A 26,942-nucleotide genomic window follows, 5' to 3' on the forward strand; every position below is an offset into this window, starting at 1 on the left:
AAAGGATGTGATCACAAATTAGATTCAAAAGATTTCTGTCTGCTCACACATTGAAAGAACATTTATGATGCTCTTGTTAGTCATTTTTAGCTTCATGGTCACTCATCACCATATGTTTACAATGTATGAAAAAGTGAGAAAATATTTAGAAAAAAGGACTTAGTGTTCCAAGGAAGAGAGAAAGTCATTGGTTTTGAAACAACATCATGGTTGTAAGGGTGATGTAACATATTCACATTTTTTAGGTGAATGATCCCTGCTGGGACTCCTGAGGAAAAACTACAAAGAGATTTGTGATAGCAAGTTAAAAAAAAAAAGCCTCACATCTCTGAAATCAATGTTTTGTCAGGATCTTTTGTGCACTGTGATCAGAGTAAATGTGGAGAATCGCTGAAGGACAGGGCTGAGATTTTCCCCTGCCGCTCTCTGATTGGATAATTCCCCTACTGGACTCTGATTGGATAATGGCCGTGCATTGCTAGGTTTGTTTAAAAATCACTGAGTTTAAGTTTGTCTTTGCTTTTCTTGTCCAAAAAAGCTTTTAGAGCAGGCTGTCTGAGCGCTGAAATTGTTTATGGGTTGGAAAATGAACAGTCGGCACGGTTTTGTGAACATTGATTGGTCGAGCACCTACATGAAGGGGTGTGTGTGTGTGTGTGAGCCTCATCGTCTGTCCTTCCCCCTCTGATTTCTCCCGCTCTGATGTAGTGATGGCTCCACCATGTCATTTGTGTTTCTGTTTGATGTGTCCACTGCTCATTTAAAGCGTGCCAAACCCCTGATCTCTCTCATCCATTCCGTTTCCCTCGGAGAGACCCGACGCTGCCTTAACATCTCCCACACAATTATTTTTTAATAATATTACCATGGTAAATAATTCTCATTTGAAGTCCTTTTTAAATAGATGGTGGAGAGTGAAAAGAGAGAAACAAGAGAGCGAGATGTTTCCCCCAAAGCTATTAAATGAAATGTATTCATAACTCTGCCCAAATGCTGCAATCTCCATGACAACAAGACACATGGCAGGGGGGCGAATGGGAAGTTCACGTTTCTCTGCGTCTTTGCAGGTATAAGGCCGCAAATCATGAATGGTCCGATGCATCCTCGGCCGCTGGTCGCTCTGTTGGACGGGAGGGACTGTACTGTAGAGATGCCCATCCTGAAGGATTTGGCCACTGTGGCGTTCTGTGATGCGCAGTCAACGCAGGAGATCCATGAGAAGGTCTGTTAGCATCACTAGCACTACTCTGGCAAAATTATGTTTTAGTCGAGTTGAATTGAATCAGCAATTTATTTTTATTTAAAGTCACACTGTGTAACTTTTTTAGTTTATTCTTAGTTAAAAAAAAACACTTAGTTCTTTCACAAATATATGTACTCATTAATGTATATTTACTTCTTTCACGTAATAAAGTATTCTCGTATGTTTATAATATGCCATTGAAATACATACGGGTGAGGGGTTCGAATGCCGGTCGCCATGTCCCTCCATCTTGAAAGTACATTAGCCAAAGAGGGACATACCTTTAAATGCAAGCTTCGTCTTTCGCGTTTAAACACTTGATGGCACCGTGTCGAATGTGAAGAGGGGGATTGCCATGTTAATCTTGGACTAAATCGGCCACCGTAGGAGTTAAAACTAAATCAGAATTGAGAGGAACAGAAACTATTATTCACTGGATGGTCATATACCTTTTCACTGCTCGATGGGGGGAAATATTGTAGCTTTAAAAAATAAGGACCTTCTTTCTTTCTTTCTTTCTTTCTTTCTTTCTTTCTTTCTTTCTTTCTTTCTTTCTTTCTTTCTTTCTTTCTTTCTTTCTTTCTTTCTTCCTTTTTACAACCTTCAATCCTTTTTTAAAACCTTCCTTCCTTTTTCCCAACCTTCCAACCTGCTTTCCTTTTACATCCGTCCCCCTCCTTTTTTACAACCTTCCTTCCTTCCTTCCTTCCTTCCTTCCTTCCTTCCTTCCTTCCTTCCTTCCTTCCTTCCTTCCTTCCTTCCTTCCTTCCTTCCTTCCTTCCTTCCTTCCTTCCTTCCTTCCTTCCTTCCTTCCTTCCTTTCTTCCTTCCTTCCTTCCTTCCTTTTAACAACCTTCAATCCTTTTTTACAACCTTCCTTCCTTTTTCCCAACCTTCCAACCTGCTTTCCTTTTTTTACAACTGTCTTTCCTTCCTTTTTTACAACCTTCTTTCTTTCCTTTTTTACAACCTTCTTTCTTTCCTTCCTTACAACCTTCTTTCCTTCCTTCCTTACAACCTTCTTCCCAACTTTCCTTTTGTACAACCTTCCTTCCTTCCTTAAAATCTTCCTTTTTACACCCTTCCGACCTTTTTTCCTTCCTTCCCACCTTCCTTTTTTACAACTTTGCTCCTTCCCAATGAAAGAAAATTAAAGAAGATTAACATTTCTTTCAATCCTCTTAACCAATATTCATAATATATTTTGTTACATTTTAATATATAAAAGTTTTGTTTGAAATGTTGTGTTGTATGAAAGAGTGATGACAAACAACTTTGAACTTGGTCATGTCATGTTTTGCTGCAGAAGTTTAAATCAGACGATAAATACATAATAAACAGATTATGTTTCACTGACTGCATGCAGCAACAAACACAAAAAACACTGTAGTCTGATTTACAAACTCCCATGAACCAGTTATTTTAATGAATTGATCGAAAAGACCCGCAAAAGCACAAACTATTAAGTCTGTTTGCCTCAGTCAACAATTTACTTAGTGAATCTGTTCCAACAGTCAGTCAAATATTTTGTCGTAATACATTGTTTGCTTGTTTTTAATGAAAAAGAAAATTCAAATGTTAGATAAAATAGATTTGTTTAGTAAGGATGCATACAAAACAAAAGTAGAATTCTGCCAGAAACACTGGTACATACAATCACACGGGCTGTGATTCATTTTATAGTGACCCAATTATCAGACCCACTAGCGCTGCACATATTCATTTAGTGTAGATTTGAGTCGAATTACCCTGCTAAATTTAATCTCATGTTTTATTGCAATTTGATTTATAATTGTGAGTGTGTACAGATTAAAAAAGAAACAATTATCAAACTGGAAGGAAATGCATTAAATGTCATGTACACGAACATGGCAAACTCATCATGAGAAATGCATTACACCCACATACTCCTCCCAGGATGCTACAAAGAAATGATTTATGTGTCCTTAATAAACATCCCACAGTAGCGTGCCCTGTTGTTTATAGTGTGGTATAAATGTGTCTGTGGCAGGTGTTGAACGAGGCGGTGGGGGCGATGATGTACCACACCATCACTCTGACCAGAGAAGATCTGGAGAAATTTAAAGCCCTCCGAATCATAATCCGCATCGGTAGTGGATATGACAATATTGACATTAAAGCAGCTGGAGAGATGGGTAAGAGCATTGGGTCTACAGGATGATACTTGACATACAAATATACATTTGCCTCATTGTTATTATTTTATCTAGATGATAATGAGAATAATAAGAATGAAAACTTTATCTAAAATCAGAGGTACCATTTAAAAACAATGTCTTTGTGTTGCTTCAGCAGGCAGCAGCATTCTGGACAATTATATATACCTGAAAAATGTATAGTGAGAAACTTAAAACAGAGATATTTGTATGACAAGCTGTAGCAAATTAAATGCAGAATGTATAAAGATGTGTTTATATAGTGATACTTGGTGTCAGAGAACACACTACTGACTCAAATACTACTCAGCTGAGAAACTAGGTTCAATCTTTGTTTAGAACAACAAAGTACTCTGCGTGTAGTGAGGAAATGTGGGTTGTTTGAAAGTTTGACGAGCCAAACGGCGATGAGATGTCTGTCAGAGACAGGAGAAGGTAGAGGATCTCTAATTGTTCCTCTGGGACAGACAGTTAATTTGGTTAGAATTAAAGAATGTATTCTGGTTAGATAATGATCTCCATTTCTCCTTAATAAAGGCTGGATAAACTTACAGGTCAAATCCATGAATGCATAGAAGATGGATCAGGGTTTGCTTGAATATAAGTATGAATGCACCATCTGAGACATTGCCTTGTCAATTGAATATTCTGATATGTAAATATGAATCTTTTCATGTTGCATAAATTCTATGAATCAGACTGAGCATTTGCGCATGTCTTCAGGTATTGCAGTGTGTAATATCCCATCAGCCGCCGTGGAGGAGACGGCAGACTCGACGCTTTGCCACATCCTGAACCTGTACAGGAGGAACACTTGGCTGTACCAGGCCATGCGGGAGGGCACGCGGGTCCAGAGCGTGGAGCAGATCCGAGAGGTGGCGTCAGGGGCCGCCCGTATCAGAGGGGAAACACTCGGACTTATTGGCTTTGGTGAGAGAAAAAATAACAATATGATAATGTTTTTTAATGACATTAACAAACATTATTATATTGTGTAATGCTTAAGTTGTAATTCAATTATTATTTTTTATTTATTTACGTTAGTTGTTTGTTGTGCATTATAAATTGAAATACAAATTTGAGATACATATGCATATGAGATACATACATATGAGAAAAAAAATATGTTTTTATCCAAAGTCACTTAGAAAAGAGGAATATACACCGATCAGGCATAACATTATGACAGGTGAAGTGAATAGCATCTCTTCATCATGGCACCTGATATATTAGGCAGCAAGTGAACATTTTGTCCTCAAAGTTGATGTTTTAGAAGCAGGAAAAATGGGCAAGTGTAAGGATTTGAGCGAGTTTGACAAGGGCCAAATTGTGATGGCCAGGAGACTGGGTCAAAAACTCCAAAACTGCAGCTCTTGTGGAGTGTTCCCGGTCTGCCAAAGACAGGGTCATTGGCGGCCAAGGCTCATTGATGCACGTTTGAAGCAAAGGCTGGCCTGTGTGGTCCAATCAAACAGACGAGCTACTGTAGCTCAAATTGCTGGTTTGAGGAGCACAGCAATGAGTTTGAGGAGTGGACTTGGCCTCCAAATTCCCCAGATCTCATTCCAATCGAGCATCTGTGGGATGTGCTGAACAAAGAAATCCAATACATAGAGGCCCCACCTCGCAACAAACAGGACTTGAAGGATCTGCTGCTAACATTTTGGTGACAGATACCGCAGCACACCTTCAGGGGTCTAGTGGACTCCACACCTTGACTGGTCAGGGCTGTTTTGGCACCAAAAGTGGAACCAGCACAATATTAGGAAGTTCATAATGTTATGCCTGATCGCTGTATATATAAATTTAATATATTTAATATATTTTAATATTTAAAATTTCACTAAAATCACAGTTATCAAGAATTGAAGATAATGATGTAATGATTAAGGCAGCACTGGGTAACTTTTGCTCTCGGGGTCTCCCTACAGTTGGGAAAAAATAATGTCCTCAACTACTGTCGTAAACTCTGTCATCCAATATCAGGGGATGCCATCGCGCGTGCATTTGTTGACATGACAACCCTGATAGCACTGAACTAGTGATGCGCGGGTAGTCTAATAACCCGCGGACCCCGTATGTCTATTGAATGGTCGCGGGTGCAGGGCGGGTTGCAAAAATATATACATTGGTGCAGGGAGGGCCAAATAACTTCATAAAAGCGGCCCAGCGGGTTGGTGCAGCACTAATAGTTCCCCTGAACACTGCAGGAGGAGTTTTTACATGCAGGTGTTCTTCTGGCGTCGCGTGTGAAATGTCTTCATCCCAGGCACAGTCAGTGGCATATGTTTCAGCATGTCATATGAATATAATTTCATGGGTATTATTTTCAAACGCCATATAATCGCGATGCTCACGTTTACAAGCCAGCGTCATTATAGTAGTCTATTGGTTACCGTTTTACAGAATCTATATGATACTTCAGTTCAATGTTTGAGTGGTAGGTAATCACCATAACAAGCATGACAGCATCGGTTGGGCACGCCTCCTTCAGCTCACACCGACGAGCAAACGCTGGTCCAATGTTGATCCTCTTCCTCCCTTTAATCCCATCACTTTCTCATTTCCTCTTATTGCTTTCCTCCAAAAAAAATTTCTTTCTTATTTGTCTGTGCTGCTTCGGACATGACTATATTATCCAATGAACAAAGTTGGGCTCGCGCGTCCGAATTTAAGGAAGTGTGGGTGTTGGAAGTGACGTATATGCCGTAAAGCAGTCGAATTTTGTAGTTCTTTTTGTTCTCGGGTTACTACTCGAAACCCGAAGTTTAAAAGTACGATTAAAAACGATACAGACCCCATCAGGCTATGGCAGACGTGTCATTCAACCTATTGTAAGTCAATGTATCATCACAAGAGTCTTGAAAATAGATTATGAAGGTTGAAAAGTTACCTAGTGCTGCATTAAAACAGGCAGTGAACAAAAATCATAAAAAGTACAATTTTAGTTTTGAATTCATATGTAAGCACAATCTAACCCTAACCCTTATAAGACTAAACTCAAGCATTTAACTAAATAAAATATAATACAAAACTAAATTAAATTAAGTGTCTCCAGGTGTGCATGAAAATATTAATATGTAAATATAATATTTGCTCCAATAAAATGTACACTACCAGTCAAAAGTCTGAAGACAATTTAATTTTGTTTTATATTATATTATAAGATAACAATTCATTTGGACCATATAACAATTTACAGGAACCTTTAATGAACTGTCATCTATGCAGTTCAGGTCATCAATGTGTAATTTTTGTTTTCATATTACTGAAGTGGGTGTTGACAATTTTTTGAGCTCCAATGAGGACCAAAAAAGCACCTTAGTTGCAATTTATATAAACAATCTTAAAGTCATTTCTGCTTAATGTGTTTGTGTGTTTATATATTTATGTATTTTTGTGTTATAGGCCGATCAGGACAGGCAGTGGCTGTTCGAGCAAAAGCGTTTGGCTTCAATGTGATCTTTTATGACCCATACTTGCAAGACGGTTTAGAACGATCGCTGGGCGTCCAGAGAGTTTACACCTTACAGGACCTCCTGTACCAGAGCGACTGTGTGTCTCTCCACTGCAACCTAAACGAACACAATCACCACCTCATTAACGACTTCACCATCAAACAGGTAGACTACACAGTACACACAAACAGTCCATTAATCCCATCCTGTTATCATGAGCGCCATCTAGTGGCTGTGACCTGAACATGACTTTGAGGACTTGTCACGGATCATGTTTTGTTAGATGCGACAGGGAGCGTTTCTAGTCAACACAGCCCGAGGGGGTCTGGTCGATGAAAAAGCCCTGGCTCAGGCTCTAAAAGAGGGCAGGATACGGGGGGCCGCCCTGGACGTTCACGAGTCTGAACCCTTCAGGTAACATTTGTAATGACATACTATTTATAACAATCTCCATGTTACTGTACACCTAAAATATCTTAAGATAATAGATGTACTTTCAAGCACCTTTAAAACTGCACCCAAGTTTGCATACTATTACTGCTGTATAATATGCAATATACAGATTAGTGCATCCCAGATTATAGTACATTGATGATGGTGAATTATTTCAGCTGTAAAAAAAATAGCAAGGACTGCAAAGTTTTCCGCTCTGGTATTTTACTTTTCTAGAACATAATGGTAATTTGTTATGGTAGTACTACATGTACTATTTCTATGTGATGATAATCAAATGAGAATAATACAACAACACAAGCAATGTATCCAAAGTTGTGTAATAATACATTTTAAGGTAAACAATTTAGTTCATATTATCTTACTACATTATGAAAAGTACACTATCATTCAAAAGTTCGCGTTTAGGAATACTACTATTTAAAAATACTTTTATTCAGCAAGGATGCTTTAAATTGATTTTAAAAAATGACAGGTAAGAAATGTATAATGTTAGAACAATTCTATTTCAAATAAATGTTGTTCTTTTTAGCTTTTTAGCTCTTTTTGACCAAAAAAAAAATTGTCATGGTTTCTACTAAAATATTAAGCACAGCTGTTTTCGACATTGATAATAATGTTTCTTGATCAGAAAATCTGCATATTAGATTAATTTCTGCAGGATCATGTGACTGAAGACTGGAGTAATGATGCTGAACATTCAGAATTGCGTCACAGGAATATATTTCATTTTAAAGTATATAATAAAATAGAATTTTATTTGTTACAGTAGTGCATGCACTTTCACATCACCAGCGTAGTACATACTTTGATTGCACTTTATTTAACAGTACATGCACTTTCAATGTACTTACAGTGTACTTACCCACAAAAGTACTGAGAAGTGTAAGGTAACATGTCATTTCTACAATAAATACGTAGTATGCGAAACAGGACTGTAAAATAAAATGCTACCCATACTTTCAGTGTGTAGTAAAAGTATGCCGATTAGGATATACGGTAGTGTCATTCTGTCTCCCTTATGCTCTGGTTTTCTCTCAGTTTTACTCAGGGTCCTCTGAAAGATGCGCCCAATCTGATCTGCACCCCTCACACGGCGTGGTACAGTGAGCAGGCCTCACTAGAGATGCGAGAGGCCGCGGCCACTGAGATCCGCAGGGCCATCACTGGTATGAAAGCTCCCATTTACTTCTTTGTTAATATGTTTTCTGTTCAGAATTTAACCACTTCTGATGATTTCATCGCAGAATTTGCATAAAGAAAGGTGATTTATCAAAGTATGTGAACTGTGAAGGCTCCTTTCTATTTTGCATAACTTTTCAAACTGTCATTTTACCTCAAACATTTTTATGCTGCTTGTATTTCTGTCAGGGAATGTAAATATAGTTCTTTACCCCCCCCCCCCCCCCCCCCCACCCCACCCCCTCTCTCTCAAAGCATCCGTTCTGTTGTACATCAGTCATCATGTCTCGGGTTTGTTCTGGTTTTCAGGTCGTATTCCAGACAGTCTCAGAAACTGCGTCAACAAAGAGTTTTTTGTTACTACGGCGCCGTGGGGGGTGATGGAGCAGCAGGTACATCCGGAGCTCAACGGCGGAGCTTACAGGTGAGAAAAGAGATTTTTAAACACGCACCAAACTTCATACATTACCTGTCATGCCATACTAACCCTTATTCCATTCACCCTTGAGTTTGTCTTCTCAAACACCCTCGTTTCTAAGATTGAGAACCGAGAACTGGTTCACATTTAGAACTGAACCCAAATGCTTTTCATTATATTTTGTTTTATTAATCTTCAAGAATCAAAACATTTTTGTACATCAGTTTTAACATTTAAAAAAATACAATTCTTGAAATAATTTATATATCATATAATATGATATCCTTCATATAACTGTATAATTTAGTGATTTATTTATGAGCTAGCAGATTTTTTTAAATAAATAGTATACAAGTAATGGTATAATAAATCATTATACCATGGTCTGTTTTAATACTCGATTCTGATTGGCTGGAAGGTGTGCAGTAAAACCGTTTAATGCCCTGGTAATTCCAGTCAGTTTGATTACAGTTTGAAATTAATCCGCCACTATAAACACTGGTAACCATAGTAACACAGTTACGCTTGCAAACAGAAGCTGTGTCTTATTTCGTTAAATTTCGAAGGCTGCATCCTCCGGAGGACACGTCCTGTGTAGGATGCCTCATCAGAATTAAACGAGACGTCCTTCGTAGGACACACAGGCAGGAAGTATCACGTTGCTATGCCAACACGTTCATCCTCGTTGCACTCTCATGCCAGTTTATATGAATGAAACATTTTTATAACTTGAAAATTACAATGAAATGTTTCTTGTCGACAGCAATGTACTGTTCTAAACGTTTAAAAAGCACTAAAGCGTTGTAATCCTGTTAACCACAACTATGTGTGTTAGAGGTAATAGAGCTTAAAAATAAAAACAAGCTTGAAATTACATTTTAAACACCACACCTAGGCTCGCATGTATATCCGGCAGTGGTGCAGTTTTTTCATATAATATAAAAAAATATATATGACGGTTGTTAACAGCGACGCAAAGAATTATGGGTTATCTCCACCCACGAAGGCTACACCTCATGCACACTCCGAAATCCTGTGAAAGAAGGACTCATTTGGAGGTCGCATTTGAAGTGTCCTACTCACTTTTTTGAAATGAGATGGCCTTATGACGTATGCACCCTTCAAATGCGACCTCCGGAGGACGCAGCCTTCTGAAATGAGACACAGCTAGAGTGACAGTGGCAGCTGGCAGTATCAACCACAGATACATATCTATGGCAGCATTAAGTGACATGAGACATGACGTGACACACAGAAGCCAATGGCACATATGTCACTATGCGCAGATATGTATAGGTATACATATCTATGATGACTATGCGCGTATTGGCACAGCCGTGGCACATGCGGTCTTCATTGTCATGTCACTAACATTATCACGACAAGGACTGACACTGACATGACACCTGCATGACACCGAGTTGCGGAACATGTCGCCGTGTGTCGTGCGTTTTTTACGATTTTATGATGGTCGTGAGTTTGTGACACCCACACTGACAGACTCGAGCACCTATATTATTATTTAATTTAATGCATTAAATGTAATGTCTTTATAGGTTGACGCGGGTTTATTTCACACTAGGCTACATAATGATGATTCGTTAAAGATTGCCTTGTCACTGCAGTGTTGCCTGTCATTCATAAATAATTTTAATAAATCCATTAAATAATCATTAAGTTATGTTCGATATGCTTAAGCAACGAGGGGATCTTCAGACCGACATAAAGAAGAGGTCGCGAACGCCTCTCTCTCTCTCTCTCTCTCTCTCTCTCTCTCTCTCTCTCTCTCTCTCTCTCTCTCTCTCTCTCTCTCTCTCTCTCTCTCTCTCTCTCTCTCTCTCTCTCTTAAAAGCGACGGTGTGCTAGAACTAACCAGACGTAAGAAAACAACCTTCATTTTAACCTGTCTCTTAAAAAACATCAGTTACAGCTTTAACTTGTTTTTAACTTGGCAAATAACTAGTGGGTACAGGAATAACAGATAACAGTGGGTAAACCTCCGCTTCGCGTCGGGTGGTTCTTCTCTACACCGTGCTTTAAAATCCTTTAATGCATGGCTAGCCGTGGATTATCCCTTACATATATGCAGTCAAACCAAACATTCTACATTCAACACCTTCAGCATTTTCTCACATTATCACAGTTTATTCGCTAGTTTAGAAGAACTCACTTCACCTTGAACAACGTCAGATAACTTTGATAGAAAGGTATGTCCTGGCTTACAATCAACCAATCAGCTGTCAGCTGTTAAATTTAAGTACACAATTAAATTATGCAAATTTAGGTCAACCAATGACCAAGCAATGCTTCATTTTGTTCAGTCTGTGTAAAATGTCACATTTGAAATTCAAGAAAAAACACGAGCAAAACATGTTCAGGTCAGTGTATGAATAATCTTGGTCCCATATTTTTTTTAATCAATTTTACTGCATGAAGAATTTTTGGGTATAATGTCACAGTTTACTTAATGTAACAGTTTAATAGTGTATAAATTACACTAGTGTCCTGTACCCACTAGTAAAAAAAATTATCTGGTGTCTGAATAATTTTTGGTTTGACTATGTATAGTAAATATTATTAAAATATATTATATAAATATATAAATGATGCATTTGAATTATATTTACTAAATTATTATATTTTTAAAATAATAATGCTTCAGTAAATAGTATAATACATATTTTTTTAAATAAAATATTTTAAATATAATATTTATGAAAATAGTTTAGTAAATAATAAAATAATAAATAGCAATGTAATAGTTTAATAAATAATAAATAGTATTTGTTAATTCATTATAAATTGTGTTAAAACATCAACATTTGTTATAAGAAAGTAAGGGTGCAGTAAGTGATTTCTGAGAAACTCTGCTGATATTGAAATCACCCCCTACCCAAAAGGTTGACACCCCTATCTTGATAGCTCCACCCCCATGCATGAACATGCCCTTTACTGCTGATTGGCTACAAGTCTATTTTGGTGCTCTGTTCGATCCACTTTCAACAGCGCTTCCCAGAATTTGCTTGCTTCAGTTTTAAGTGTTTTAGTTTAGTCATATAAAAAATGTATATCTGCCACAACATACTCAAATTGCTGAGAAAAAAAAAATTGTCATATAAAATCTGAACCAAAACCTGAATAATTGTATTCCTTTCTAATCGCCGTCCCTGCTCTATTTCCCCCAATGGACTCAAGATCACTCAACAAATTCATTCATCCTACTGTATGAGCAGCCAAGCAGTACAGTGGCTGCGTTCAGCAATGCAAACAAGCTTCATTAGTTCATCCCTGGGTAGTGAGCGCGATCCTCCAGATCACAATATGCAAATACAATAATGTCTGGTTCATTCCGATAACAAACGAGACTCCGGCATGCTAAATAGTTTCAAGGCCTCGAGCCGTCAGCATCCAACTTCGTAGAGGGACAAGCGGCGTTCAGTCACGCGAGATGGAGCATGGGTGGCCGACCTCAGTCGCAGACCTCGAGCGCCTGCTTTTATTTGAGAGCCATCCCCGCCCTGGCGACATGCCGCAGTTGGAGGCGGGCCCCAAAAGGTTACTGCCTACTATCCCTGTGGTACACATAAATTAACTTAACGCTACATCTACAGTTTCACCACTAGCTTTACCCACTATGACCCTTCTGAACATTTCCCCAACTAACACCTCATTTTTATGCATTCAACTTTCCAACCCACAAAAATAAACACACACACACACACACACACACACACACACACAATGTGTGTTGCTCAGTCTGATTGCTTGTCTCGCTCAGCAGAGTGGCTCAACCCCTACCAGCCGTTTCTCCTGGCGGCCTGCAAGACAAAATGTATACCTAAACAATGACAGGTAAATATTCACAGAGTACTACAACACCGCTGTCGCAGATCAAGATACTGGCCAAATAGCTCTGAACAACACTTGATGAACAAAACCGTGAGGTCTGAAACATCAAGCATATCCTTGCTTCTTTTTTTTTACATTTCTCATTTTCATGTGCAATAGAACATGCTATCATGTGATACCTCCCCATTTATGGAAATGTTACATAAAGGCTGAACAGCAATTGTACTTACTAATTGTATTTTACTGGTTCTAGAATTATTTTAATTACATATATTATTTGTCACTGCGTGTGCTTTGGTGTGTTTCGTGTGCATTTGTTGTTTTAAATTAGTCTGTGATTTTCTATGGTGGCCCATTTGTGCCACTCAAAAAGTATTTTAAATTTCAATAAATCACCTGAGGAATCAATAAATATCTGAGTAAAAAAATACCTTATAATAACATGAATACAATGATTACAAATTATCCATTCATTTTCATTTCTAAATTGATATATTGAATTAATAACGTAATCTTCCATGTGATCTTTAACATACTGGATTGTATGTGAAGAAAATCTATATTTAGAGACTGATAATAGTAAGTATTCTTTTTTTGGATGATTTTTTTAAACAAAGAATACTTAATAAAATGTATCCATTTTAAATCAGTAAGATGGATACATTTAAAGTAACATTAACATTAACGTGTGTGTCTGTGTGTTTCAGTCAAAGGCTGTAATCACGTCTTGAACATTGGGGGACCAATATTTTCAATATTTTTTTCCTTTTTTTTGGGGGGGGGGCATTGTTATTGGTCTTTTTATTTAAAGGAATTAAATGATTAAAAGGGATTTAAGGGAATAAAGAAAAATAAATTAGAACGGTAAAAGTTACAGGTCTATTGTAGTTATGAAGTAATCAATTTAAACTACTGTATATGCAAATATTTTATTGTAAAATTTGCACACATTCACTCTTATTCGTATGTCTAATATGTCAAAAATGCAAAACGTTGCGTGTCTCATCATATCATTAATTATTAATTACATGAATCATGTAAATTATAGCATATTTTAATTAAAAACAGTGATATTTCAGGAAAAGTTGAATAAGTTTGACCACTGGATGCAAGTGTTGGTCGTTTTACATTTCTATCGTAATACAGTTAATGCATCACAGTTAATACAGTCAAATATTTACATCTACTTGCAGCTTACCACACACTTTCAATGCAAATACTAAACGCCATGCTGAAATTAGTGTGACCAGTAAAGCCCCAAAGCTTTGATTTGATGGGCCTTGTCAAATATTTATACAAATTCATACATAGCAAAAGTTTTTGGCTGCAAAATTATTTTTAAGCGTTTAAGTTTAAATGTTTTTCACGCTTGAAATGTTTTTTCTATCAAATGTGCTGCAAGTCATGCAGGGGTGTCAAACTCAGTTCCTGGAGGGCCACAGCCCTGCAGAGTTTAGCTCCAACTCTGTTCCAAAACGCATAGTTTGCAAATAAGCCTGAGGTACTTGATTAGCTGGATCAGGTGTCTTTAAATAGGGTTGTGTATAAATAAAGTTTTTAAAAAATGAAACTTTGAGTCTGTTAAGTGTCTAGCATTGAGCCGACGACCTCATTGTAAGTCAGTTTTCTCTGTCTTTTCTCCAGGTTCCCCCCTGGTGCGGTGGGTGTGTCTCCTGGTGGCATGGGTGGACAAATAGAGGGCATGATGCCTGGCGGGGTGCCCGGTGCCCACGCCCTGCCGCCGGGCACCCAGCCCAGCCTCGCCCCTTCCCCCACCCAGCTCCTCAAACACAACGACCATAGAGAACACCTCGCCAAGTCATAACCACGGCGGCCACACACACACCTGACCACTGACCAATAGACAGCAGCGTTCAGTCATTCAGCAAAACTGCAAATTTAAGAGACTAAGAGACAGTGAACGGGTGAACAAGCAATCAGCTGCCAGCGCCAGCTGCACCGGAGACATGCTTCATGGACGTCTCTCCACGTCTTGTTTTCAGTTTTAGTGTTTTTCTGTTCATTTACGTTTTAACCCAGGAAGTTCGGTGGTTCGGTTTCTGTTGTTTTTGCGAGGGGCAGACATCATTTCCACCTGTTCTAATGCAGGTGGGCGGTGCTTTCTTGTCAGGGGGCATGGCATGACGCAATGGCCAAGCCTCTTTCCTCGTGCACCAGTTTGAAACTTTGACGGATATCATGTCATGCACTTCTCTTCTTCCTCCTCACCTTATTTGGGCATGTAACAGAACTAAATGCAGTTATTCAGTTATAATATTGTTTCTATCTTTACATCCACAGAATTAGTGCTTGTCTTTGTTTCAGTGTTAAAGTGCTTGATAATGGAAAAAATAAATATATATATACAGTGTATCTATTAAGAGAACAGAGAGGTAAAGGCTGTTCTTTGGCGAAAATAAAGATGATACTGTAATTATTAGCTTTTGTTCCACAACATTTTGAGTAGCTGACCTCTTGTTTACAGAATTGCACAAATTCGACAAGCACCAGCTCAGAACACCCCAAACCCCCTTTAAGACCCAAGAGCACACTATTTTACTGATATATATATATATATATATATATATATATATATATATATATATATATATATATATATATATATATATATATAAATTTAGATTAATTTAGAATTTGGAATTGAGTGAACATCACCTTTTTTGACTTTGTGTTTGGATGAGTTCCGTAAAACTCAAAAAAAAAAAAAAAAAAAAAAAAAAAAATAGATGGCAGCTCACACAGAAAAGGGACTGGAGTGAAAAACCGCCCCTGTCTCAGGAAGAACATTTACCGGCTGCTCCAGAAACACACAACAACCCGGTGGTCTAAATATTCGCTCCTTCCCATTAGCCTATCCGCCTACCCGAGGTATTTTTATAGATCTGACATCCAGTGCGTTTTTTGGTGTTGAATGTATGGCAGTTAAATTAGATTTGTATTGTCTAGTTTAATGTTTTTGTAACCATACTTTCCTGTGATCCTCCCCCTGTTCCTTTTTTTTTGGGTTCTTTATGTGGAAGCGCACTGTTCGGAGCTCATTGTGTTGTTTATATGCAATATTCTGAGGTCCTCGGCCAACTCCAGTCAGGTTGGCTCCAGAACTGTAGGTTTGGTTTTTAGTGTGAGTATTTGTATTTGTTTATTGTACCGAGGTGAACATTTAGCATACAGTACAGTTCAAATAATAAAAAAAATACCGTTCTGACTTTCTATACTGTGCTTGTGTGTTTGTCTCACTTTGCACATGCATTTATGAAGGTCAGACAGGATTTGCAACATCGGCAGTGCAGTGACCTGCAGATGCCCCTGTGTGCTTCTGGAGGCCACAAGGGGTCGCTGTGGCTCTGGGTTAATGCATGTTGCTTCCTGCAGTGATGATATGTACATGTATAATATTTATATGTTTATTTTTGGTAAAGAAATAATAAGATGGAAACTATACTTTTTCAAAAATAACACATTACACAAACTTCCCAAATCTTACTAGTATTTTGGAGGCTCTTTATATTACAAAAAATATTTATTTAAAAAAATATTTATTTTAAAAAATGGTAAAGCGCTAGTTTCCCTCTTATTATTTGTTTAGCAAAAATGTTGACCCACCTTCAATATCATTGCATTAGATACAAAATATCAAAGCCAGTGGCATCGGCAAATAAATTGTCATGATTTATGTTTAGCTGCTCTCTAATCCAAACAAGAAATTTATTATTAATACATTTAATGTTATGAAATGTTTTGTTTGATATATATGCTTGTGCTATTTTCAACTTTTTACTTTCTTTAAAATAATTGTATTTATGTATATATATATATATATATATACACACACACACACACATTATATATATATATATATATATATATATATATATATATATATATATATATATATATATATATATATATAAGAAAATATGTGTATGTATGTATAAATAAATAAATACAAATATTTTAAAGTTAAATAACACTATTAAAATGTTAATTTAAAAATTGCTTAATAATAAAAAGTATATTTTAGCCATTTACAAAGTAAACTGTTTGATCAGCGTTTCAACGCTTTGATCAATACAATGCAAGACCATGAAAATGTGACGTTCTGATATCATCTGATAATAAAATGTGCATGTTTTCTATGTTTTCTTTCACTTGTTTTTACTTATATTTGCTTAGGGCTGATATTGTGGGTGTGTCGTTGAAATATGACAGGACTTTGGACACATTGTTTTATGCCTCTCAGTAGATCAGCGCTGTCATTGTTTGAATAGCTGGCATGGACAGACAGATGCCAGACAGTGTTTCAGTGCTGCACTGAACCTCATGAAACTAAATACTGCGTATGCTTGGATTATGTGGTAATATAGTCTCATCATCCAATCCATGTCAGCATAAGGGGAAAAATGGCAAGATTGCAGTGCAAAGCAATGCAAAAAAGTCATACATTTATATATAATGCTATAGGATAAGCATATATTTTGATTAGGCCTTTTTAAAAGTCAAAACAAATCAAAGTGCATATCAAGTGAATATATCAAATGCAGTACAATGTAATTAAAATTAAGAGAAACAAATCTGTGACAAGTAGATACAGGTCAATAATGTCTGACAATAACAACATATGTTTTATACAGTATGACATTATTAATATATATTATATCGATATACATTCATAAATGTTAAAAACGAATATTTTATTGACCTTTTATACGACCTTTGTATTTTTGGCTCATCCCACTTCCGCTGCACAGGTGAGGCGCGTGTGACGTCATCGAGCATGAAGGGAGGAAACTCTGCGTTTGCTATCCAAGAAGTTTTTCTTTATAAACTGAGCTCAAATACACGGATACAGATATGTGTGATTTCGGTAAGACAGTCGTTTCTTTCTTTTTTACTACACGTACGAGAATTATAGCTGATTTATGGTTTAATTGATGCCATAAAAAAGAAGCCTCCGACAAAAAGTTATTTGTTCTCGTGAATTGCGCGTCCTTTGTAAAGTTGACATTTTCCCCGTTTTTTTATTCACTGTACAAGAGCATATTTAGCAGTTATATGGACATTACACCTTATTTTGCTCTAAATCCTGCTAATGCAAATCAGTTAGCTGTAGTTTCACCATACGTGACTAGAAGTAGACACAATGTAATTTTGACACAGTTACTTCCTAAGTCCCAGGAAAACAATTTTTTTCCATGTCATTACATTGCATAGTATAAGATACAAATGCATATATATATATATATATATATATATATATATATATATATATATATATATATATATATATATATATATATATATATATATATAATTGAGATGCATATTATATTTTATTCATATGTTATGCCATGTCCTCGTAAGTGTACACCGGGACTCGGTTGCTGACATGAAATGACAGGTATAGGCAAAAATAATGTGATATATTTTTTTCATTCACCGTTTTACAAACTTTGTTTAAAGATGATTCTCAGTTGATACTTCATATAACATATGAAGCTATGTTATAACGGAATTAATGGAATTGATATCATTTTACTTTACGTGGCTAAAATGGCCATACATGGGTTTTCCCATTCAATGCAAAGTATCTGTACACTGTATCTAATTTGTATATTAATGTGTTTTTTGGAGAAACATATAATGGAAAAAAGAAATGTAATGGAGTAATAGTAATAGTTGGCAACATTCTCATAGTAATATAATATTTTAAAGGAACATTGATATTTAATTTCTTTCCCTATTCACTTGCTGTATCTGTACCAAAAATAGCTGATAAACATGCTTTAAGTCCCCGTGTCCTCTACAGTGGACTATGGAAATCAATGCCCCGTTTTGTAATAGAAAGTCATATTTTTTATTAGAAATAACATTTTCATAAGATGTTGATTGATTTATAGCAAACAATTTGAAATAAAAATTGGTCAGATTTAAATGAAAATTACAGTATTACTAAATTCAAAGATCAAGGAGAAGTTGTTCTCCTGGTGAAACCTCAAAACTAATGGAATCTAAAAAAAGCCCTGAATGTGGGCTTCATTTTAATTTCAGGGCATGTGAAAACTGTGACGTGGTGTCAAAGAAATGTACTAAAATATAATGTCCTCATATAAGGACAGTGGAACCCAGGAAGGTATTGCAAATAATGTTTTTATTTAAAGGGTTACTTCACCCAAAAAGGTAATGTATATCATTAATGACTCCCCCTAATGTCGTTCCACACCCCTAAGACCTCAGTTCATCTTCGGAACAGAGTTTAAGATATTTTATATTTAGTCCGACACCGTATCTAAGTGTATGCATTTTATACTATCCATGTCCAGAAAGATAATAAAAACATAATCAAAGTATTCCATATGTGACATCAGTTAGTTAATTAGAATCTCTTAAAGCATTGAAAATACATTTTGGTCCAAAAATAGCAAAAACTACTTTATTCAGGATTGTCTTCTCTTCCGCATTTGTTTTCAAACCTCAAATAAAGATTCAAACGGTCATGAATCAGCGGATTGATTCATGATTCAACCCTTTAAGGAACACTTGGAATCTATGCCAGTGCATTAGATCAAACAAGTGCCGTCTATACTTCAAATAAATAGCACAAGTGCACATGTCAACCACTAGTTAAACATCATTGTTAAACTGTTTACTGAATGTCATTATGTGTAGTTAGTTTTTGTAAAGCTCTAGCAGTATTTGTGTATCTAATGCAATTGTATGAATTGTAAGTATGAGTTTTGAAAGCACTGCATGAAAGCACACTATATTCTAGACAAGCAGAAGGGACCTGGGCGGCTGATGAAGAAAGGATTGACTCTCATCGTCATTGGTCATGTTAATTTCATCCTGAGCGCTATTGTCCATGGCAGCGTTTTACGCCACGTGTCCAAACCCAGCAATGGGATCTCAACAGAGTATACCGTATCAAACATCATCTCTGTCACCTCAGGACTGCTGGTAAGTGAATGTGCTTCTGTTTGATCACTTATGTCATATATGTAACTCCCAGTGAGTGTGAATTTTGAAATTTTTCACATAAAAAGGGCAGTTACATCATGTCTGTGAATGTAAATTGAAGGATTGTCTACTTCCTATAGTTTGGGTGTGCTGTTGTTGTTGTTTTTGGTTGACCCAAGTGAAGTCTTCAGATTGACAAGATTGAAAAGATAGCCTTCCTTACTAGCAGTTTTAACATTTCGACATTTTCCCACAGAGTGCTAGCACTTTTGGTGTACACCTGGGTTTGACTGACAACAGATTTTGGTTTGTTTGATGATGTGAACACTGCTTTTAGAGTGTGTTCGTGCTTGTAGTTCAGTTATTTTGTTAAGAACCAAGCGTGCTGTACACATCATGTAAAGTGAAGCCAACACGTCTCAATTTAGTTAGTTATTTGATGCTATAAAAACGGGGGTGTGGCATCATGATTGATGGCTTTTCTGAGTGAAGTAGTCACTGAGGCACCAATTGACTTTTTTCAGGATTTTTGGGAGGAGATTGGGGGTTTAGCTTTAATTTCTACATTTCCACAACAGTTTATTTCAAACCTAAACTGTACTAACAGATACTGCAGGAGTGTGGGCAGGGTTTTTATATCGCGACTCTACAGGAAGAGAGCAGAAAGCTCTCTTCTGTGCAGACTCATGTTCCACGTTTACTACTGCGCAGACTGATGTCCCAAATCAGTTAATACCATATTCGGACATTGGCTGGTTCTCTTTACTAGAATTTTTTTTTAAAGTCTATAGTCTGGACCAAAAAAAAAAGATACATTTAGTCCTTCACTCAAGACTAAAATACAATTAATTTATTAGGACTTAATTAATTGTATACACTATAAAACTGATCTGCCAACATTGACAGTATATGATAAATTGAAATGAGCTAAAAAAAAAATCACCATTTTCACCAGAACGACTGTACAGCCGAATGAAAGTCAAAACAGCGGAGTGGGGGGTTCATTTTTCAGCTGGGTGGCTGGTGTTAGCTGGCAGTCTGATTCTGGAAGGTCACGTAATTGCAACCATTGATTTTTGGCAGATTTTGTGCAGCTTTGGCCCTTTCTAGCTCTGGTGAATTGCATTTTTTTTTATTATGAGTCTAATCATATGGGTATGTGTATTTTAATTGATCAACGTTTTAGGGGGTTTTATCCCAGTTAAAGTAGTCGTGAACATGACTGGTTGCTTATTGATGCTTTGTGGACACTCAATCCAGCCAGCCGCTGTACTAGAGCTGCGAGTGTAATGCATTATAGCAGTTAAGTGGCCGCAAAAATGCAGCTGGCTGGATTGAACGTCCACGAAGCGTCAGTAAGCAACCAGTCATGTTCAAGACCATTTGACTACTTTAATAAGTATAAAATTCACAAAAACACCAATCATGTAAATTAACATAATCATATCAGCTAGAGAGGGGAAACTCATGCAGGTTTTGAACAACTTGAGGGTGAGTAAAATGATGACAGAATTAACATTTTTGGGTGAACTATCCCTTTAGATGTCTTTGGTCAGTGTTGCGTTCATATTTCATTCTAACCGCACAAAAGTTCATTTGGAAATGGACCACGGCCCATCTTTTCAGTGGTCTCATTGACCAGGGTTTGGATGTCTTCACACTTATTCAAAGGAACCGCACTAACAGAGTAATCCCAAAAGGGTTCATTTTAATCCAATCAGTGTTCAGTTCATGTGAACTCTGGTAAGCAGAGAATGTATATCTAATTTCTGTGTTATTTAGAACATTTGCAGTACATCCAGGACAGATAGAATTGCTGTTATGTGCTGACGCTTTGAAAACCTAAAAAATCTACATATAAAAATGAAGTGAGCAACTACAGTATGTATTTTACTGCCTTCTCCTGCATTGTTTTTACCATGTAACTGGGGTAAACAGCTGGTGCTTCGACGTAAGCATACAGAGGTTCAAAGTATTACAATGTCCACACAATCCAGCGGGGTCAGGAGGAATGGGGAGCAACCGAACTCTGGTTTGGACCAGGCAATCAAATCAAGTGTGAAAGCACCCTAAAATTCCATCCAATGTCCTCAAACCTAATCATGTTAATATATTTTCTCAGAGCATCGCAAGTGGAATAGTTGCAATATTGGTGTCGAGGAATATTACCAACTGCAAACTAGTAAGTAACCTTTTCTCTGTTTTAGTTTCATATTTCTAAGGCCTTATCATCTTGATTGTTCTGTATAGCAGCATGAAACAGAAGCCTTCTGTTTCATGCTGGTATACAGAACAATCAAGATGATAATCAAGATGATACAAGACTGTAATAGTCTTTTTTTCCTTATTCTGATGTGTATGTCTGAGTTTCTCGAACACGAAAAAATGTCAACCAATTTTTATTGCCAAAAAGGAGGTCACAGCAAGAGGGAAGGGAAGTTATTTTGATTCCGAGGGCACAAATGAAAAATAATTAGCATGGATAAATTGTTTATAATAAATATTGTATTCCTTAAAAAAACAAGAATTGTCCCTTTTGATTTTATGGTTACATTAACAAAGCTCTGTTCTGCTTCCTTTAGCACATCGGCCTGTTAGTGAGTTCCATTCTGAACGCCCTGCTCTCACTGGCATGTTTCGTGGGCCTGATTTTGGCAATCAGTCTGACTATTTCATCTGACGGAAGCGTCCTCATGAAAGGATGCGAGTCAACTAATGTTACTGTGAATGCGCGTTCTCCGGTTATCGTCAACTGCCCCTTTGATGCAACTCGCATCTATGTGAGTCTTTCTACTGGAATACATCTTAAAACTACATCACATGCATTAGAAATGCATCTCTATATACACTGGCATATATACACAATAATTATGGTTTTATGTTTTTGAAAGAAGTCATCAAGGCTGCAAATAAAGAAAAAATAAAAGAAGTTTCATGTCTAATTGTAGCCTATATAGTTGTGAAGTAATCAATTTAAACTCTTTGCAAAAAAAAAAAATCATCCTTTACACAAAAATATTAGGCTGCAAAAATATTAGGCTGCAAAAATGTTGTATTAAAATTGATAATAATAAGAACCATTATTAATAAATGAACACCAATAATTGAGCAGCAAATCAGAATATTAGAATGATATCTCAAGGATCTTGTGACACTAAAGACTGGAGTAATGATGCTGAAAGTTATTTTAAAATGTAATGTTTCACAATATTACTTTTACTGTATTTTGATCAAATAAATTCCACCTTGATTAACAAAGGAGACTTTTTTTAAAGCTTCTTTAATTATTCCAAACTTTTGCACACCCAGTGTAAATGCTTGTATGGTTAATGTTTCATTGTGCATATGAAGACTGAACTTATGTTTCTGACCAGGACACAACCCTTGCTCTGTGGTTCACCTGTGCTGCATTTACTGCGATGGAGGCTGGATTGTCTGTGTGGTGCTTTATAGTGGGTCTCCAATTAAGAGGCATCGGACCATGTGCTCAAACTTACATCAGAGAGCAGGTAAAACTCACAATAATGGAACAATTATGGAAATGGTTTTGTAAGGTTTAGAGCTCTTTACGTTTACATTTATGCATATAATCAAATTAAATCAAACCACCTTTTTATTGTGCTTTTTACAAATCCAATTGTTTCAAAGCAACTTTACAGTGTTAACAGGAAGATAATGCAGCAGAATTTGATTCGGCTGTACAGTCGTTCTGGTGAAAACGCTGATGTTATTCTGGTAATTTCAGTTATTATATAGTGTCAATGCAAGCAGATTGGTAATATAGTGGACATTTTTGGCCAAAAGCTAAAGCCATGGTGGCAAGGAGCCAAAACTCCTTCAGGGCCAGAATGGAGAAATAAAAAACCTAGGGAGAAACCAGGCTCAGTCGGGGTGTTAGTTCTCCTCTGGCCGATGAACAAACAGTGTATGATTATAATTCTGGTCATATTAGTATTAGGTAAATTTTTGTAAGATTATTCGAAAGATTGGAGTTGTCATGCGGGAGACGGGTTTATTGAGGATGTCATGTCGATGCGGCATTTACGGGGGAGTTTAACTGACATGCTCCCTGCAGACAGGCGCAGGTCCACTACCTGGTCAGTGGAGCAGTTTTAGAAAGTTCAGAAAACTTTTTGTGTTTTGGTCCACGAAAACAGTGTATTGAGGGCTTGACAATGCTAAAAAGTTTTTTGTTTTAATTATTTTTATTTATTTATGTTTTGTGTAAACTATAGAAAAACATGAATTTGTAACATGTATATTACGTGTTCAGTCTATATACTTTCTTTATAAAGTGACATCGCCAACTACTGGCCTGGCATGCATAATGCAGCTTTTTTTTGTGTGTGATTTTGTCAAATGTGTTTGTTTGTTTTTACCACATTTTTAACAAAGTTACTTTTTTTTGTACATCGTTGTCGCGTAAACATAGTTCGAACGAAAAGAACGAAAGAAAGAATGAATGAATGAATGAATGAATGTGTAAATAAATTAATTAATTAATAAATATACAATTTATGTAAATTAATAAACAGATGAATAGATAAATGAGTGTAATAGGTAAATAAATAACAGAATAACAGACTTCATAAAAAAATAATTCATTTTTAAACAAATAAAATGTTGTATTATCTTTAAATCATTTATTATTTTCTGCTTTTATACATTTTAAAAAATATTTTTTACTTTATTTATTTAATTCATTTTAATATTTATTTATTTATTTATTTATTTATTTATGCATTCATTTATTTTTACATTTATTCCCACATGTATTTATTTTTACTTTTCCGTGTGCAATATGGAAATAAGGAGGACGGTCCTTGTGTAGCTTCATCGCATCATTGTTTGAGAGCTTCATTACCACATCATACATGTGATAATGAATACATGTAAAAATAAATGAATCCATAAATAAATAAATAAATAAAAATATATAAATATTAAAATTAACTAACAAATAAACACAAGTTAAAAATCTTTTTTTTAAATGTATAAAAGCAGAATATAATTAATTAAGGGAAACTATACAAAATTTAATTATATTTATCAATGAATCATTTATTTTATTAAGTTTCTATTTTTTTAAATTTATTTTATTCATTTTCATATTATCACATTAATTTATCTATTTATCTACTTATTAATTTACATATTTGTATATTTATTAATTTACTTATTCATTCATTCATTCATTCATTCATTCATTCATTTATTTATATATATTTAATTTCTGCAGGTTTGGTCCTCCATAATTGTAAACCAAACCTTCAAAATAGCATAATTGGGGCACTTTAATTCTTAAAAGGTCAGGTAGACCTGTAATTAAAAACATAGGGATTAATCAATTAAATGTATTTCATAACAGCTGGAAGAGGAGGCCCTGGCATCAGGATCAAAGATGGACCAACGCCACACAACTCAAGGGGAGCGTCTCATTGCACATCAGGCCGACAGCGCTTAGAGAGAGAATCCTAAAATTAAGGTGGAACATTTACAGTGGTGAAACGGATCATGATGTAGTTTCATATGGAGTTACATTGTCGGTTTGTATTAATTAATAATGTTAGATGTCAATTGTAGTTGATTTGAAGCACTGCGGTTATGAAACAGACTTTATGTCAGTTGATCTCAAGTCAGTTGGATGTTTGGACTGAATGTTTACAGTCTATTCACATAGACTGTAATTAAGCCTAAAACATTCATTGTTATTTCCTGTAACTGTCAATGGAGTTACATGTTTTGCAGTTATTGTTTACATGGAGACTAAACACCCCACTTCATTTCAAAATTAAGCTGATGATTTTCTAACGTGACCACTGTATTCTGCTTTTATATGATATTGCGCTCATAATGTCATATTAAATGCTGTTTTGTTTTACTTTAAAGTAAAGCAACTGTTTTACTACCTAATGTGCCACACAGTGAGCTCTCTATAGCCGGTTGTCATACAAAGTCCAGTATGCAGTGTAGAGAGTGTGAGAGAGCACTGTCAGAAACGTTAATACGGGGTTGAATCAATGATGCAGAGAAAGTCTCACACTCACAGATAACCCAGTTTGATTGCACTAGTTAAATATTGACAGAGACATAACTGAAACTGTCAAAACAAAGAGATCTCCCTCTACTTGATGCATTGTATTTTATTTCAAAAGACTTTGTTTGTTTAGAGAGCTGAAATATAGTTTTAATTCCTGATACGTTATTCAAAAGTCCCTCATCTCAATGCAGGAAAGTCAACCTCTGCTGTCTACATTTCATTTGATTATTTTTAATACTGGTGTGTTGTTATTGTCAATGTGCATTTTTATTTGAATAAATATTTTTTTTTTAAACTAAACAAAAACAATAGCTTTTTTTCAGAAATCTAACTGTGCTCCTTAATAATTTTTTTACATGATGTGAGATTTTTTATGTACAGATATATTATTTAATTTTAGATTTCACAACTAGAGATGGAATGTATAGAATATTCTTTTATATCTGCTCTTTAAATGAGGTTTTGCACATTTTCTATAATCAGGCTTGTGCACAATTCAGAATTGAATTGAGAATGACTCCCAATTTCCAATTCGAATCTTGAATTTGAATTGATGTCAAAAACAGGATATAGAATTACGTTTCGAATTTGAATTAAAGGAAGCAGAATTTAAATTCAAGAAAAAAAATATCGAAGAAATTCATATACATGTCCATCTTGCCATAGCAGTTACTCTGCACCTGTTGAGAGAGTCTTTAGTGTTGCAGCAAAGATCTTCAGACCAAAGCGGTGCAGACTCGATGATAAAACATTTGAGGAGCTATTGAAATTAGATGCATCAGTGTTGCTCATTGATTTTTGCATTGGAATTAATGATAACTGCATTTACAACAACTTTGTGTTATTTTATTACTTTGAAATTAAAATAACATTGGAACAAAACTATTTATTTAAATGTATCATTATCTATATTTTAGAACAAAATGTATGCAGGGTTGAGGAGTGACTACACTGTAAAAAAAATTTGTCATGGGCCTTGTGATTTGGTGATAATTAAAAATATTGTGTGTATTTTCTAAAGAAAATTGTGGTTCAGTGTTGTATAGAAATACAACTAAGAGATACAACTTCCTAATTTTTAAGGAAATGTAATCAATTTTTAGGCTTGAATTAAGGAACCGATTAAGCAGTTAGTTCTTTCAAAAATA

The 26,942-nt window shown here is 35.9% G+C and overlaps 2 protein-coding genes and 1 long non-coding RNA gene across 7 annotated transcripts in view; 2 read left to right on the forward strand and 1 right to left on the reverse strand.

Annotated features, from left to right (window-relative positions):
- Window positions 1–15,334, forward strand: part of ctbp2a (C-terminal binding protein 2a) — a 73,342-nt gene extending 58,008 nt beyond the window's left edge. For 4 of the 5 annotated variants that reach the window (XM_067455973.1, XM_067455975.1, XM_067455974.1 and 1 more), the window contains 8 exons: window positions 1,068–1,222; window positions 3,254–3,398; window positions 4,143–4,349; window positions 6,828–7,042; window positions 7,161–7,291; window positions 8,372–8,499; window positions 8,822–8,936; window positions 14,424–15,334. In XM_067455973.1, the coding sequence (XP_067312074.1) occupies window positions 1,068–1,222; window positions 3,254–3,398; window positions 4,143–4,349; window positions 6,828–7,042; window positions 7,161–7,291; window positions 8,372–8,499; window positions 8,822–8,936; window positions 14,424–14,604 (1,277 nt within the window). In that variant the 3' untranslated portion in view covers window positions 14,605–15,334. Of the gene's footprint in view, window positions 1–1,067; window positions 1,223–3,253; window positions 3,399–4,142; window positions 4,350–6,827; window positions 7,043–7,160; window positions 7,292–8,371; window positions 8,500–8,821; window positions 8,937–12,711; window positions 12,783–14,423 lie in introns of all 5 variants that reach the window. The other variant, XM_067455977.1, reaches the window with a different exon arrangement.
- The window catches only part of LOC137091499 (uncharacterized), a 28,134-nt gene continuing 5,396 nt past the window's right edge, over window positions 4,205–26,942 (reverse strand). The window contains exons 2-3 of the long non-coding RNA XR_010908093.1: window positions 6,899–6,994; window positions 4,205–4,344 (exon numbers count right to left, since the gene is read on the reverse strand). This is a non-coding gene — a long non-coding RNA (uncharacterized lncRNA). The remainder of the gene's footprint in view (window positions 4,345–6,898; window positions 6,995–26,942) is intronic.
- krtcap3 (keratinocyte associated protein 3) lies at window positions 17,531–26,072 on the forward strand. Its single transcript, XM_067454686.1, has 6 exons — window positions 17,531–17,664; window positions 19,570–19,754; window positions 21,877–21,936; window positions 22,337–22,534; window positions 23,129–23,263; window positions 25,123–26,072. The coding sequence occupies exons 1-6, from the start codon at window positions 17,652–17,654 to the stop codon at window positions 25,216–25,218; spliced, it is 687 nt and encodes a 228-aa protein (XP_067310787.1). The 5' UTR covers window positions 17,531–17,651; the 3' UTR covers window positions 25,219–26,072.

This window comes from Pseudorasbora parva, chromosome 10 (genome assembly GCF_024679245.1).
Source record: "Pseudorasbora parva isolate DD20220531a chromosome 10, ASM2467924v1, whole genome shotgun sequence".
NCBI classification, from domain to species: Eukaryota; Metazoa; Chordata; class Actinopteri; order Cypriniformes; family Gobionidae; genus Pseudorasbora; species Pseudorasbora parva.

Coding starts and splice junctions, on each gene's coding strand:
- krtcap3 (XM_067454686.1), top strand. Junction 22,535..23,128: donor TTGATGCAACTCGCATCTAT/GTGAGTCTTTCT, acceptor GTTTCTGACCAG/GACACAACCCTTGCTCTGTG. Junction 23,264..25,122: donor AAACTTACATCAGAGAGCAG/GTAAAACTCACA, acceptor ATTTCATAACAG/CTGGAAGAGGAGGCCCTGGC.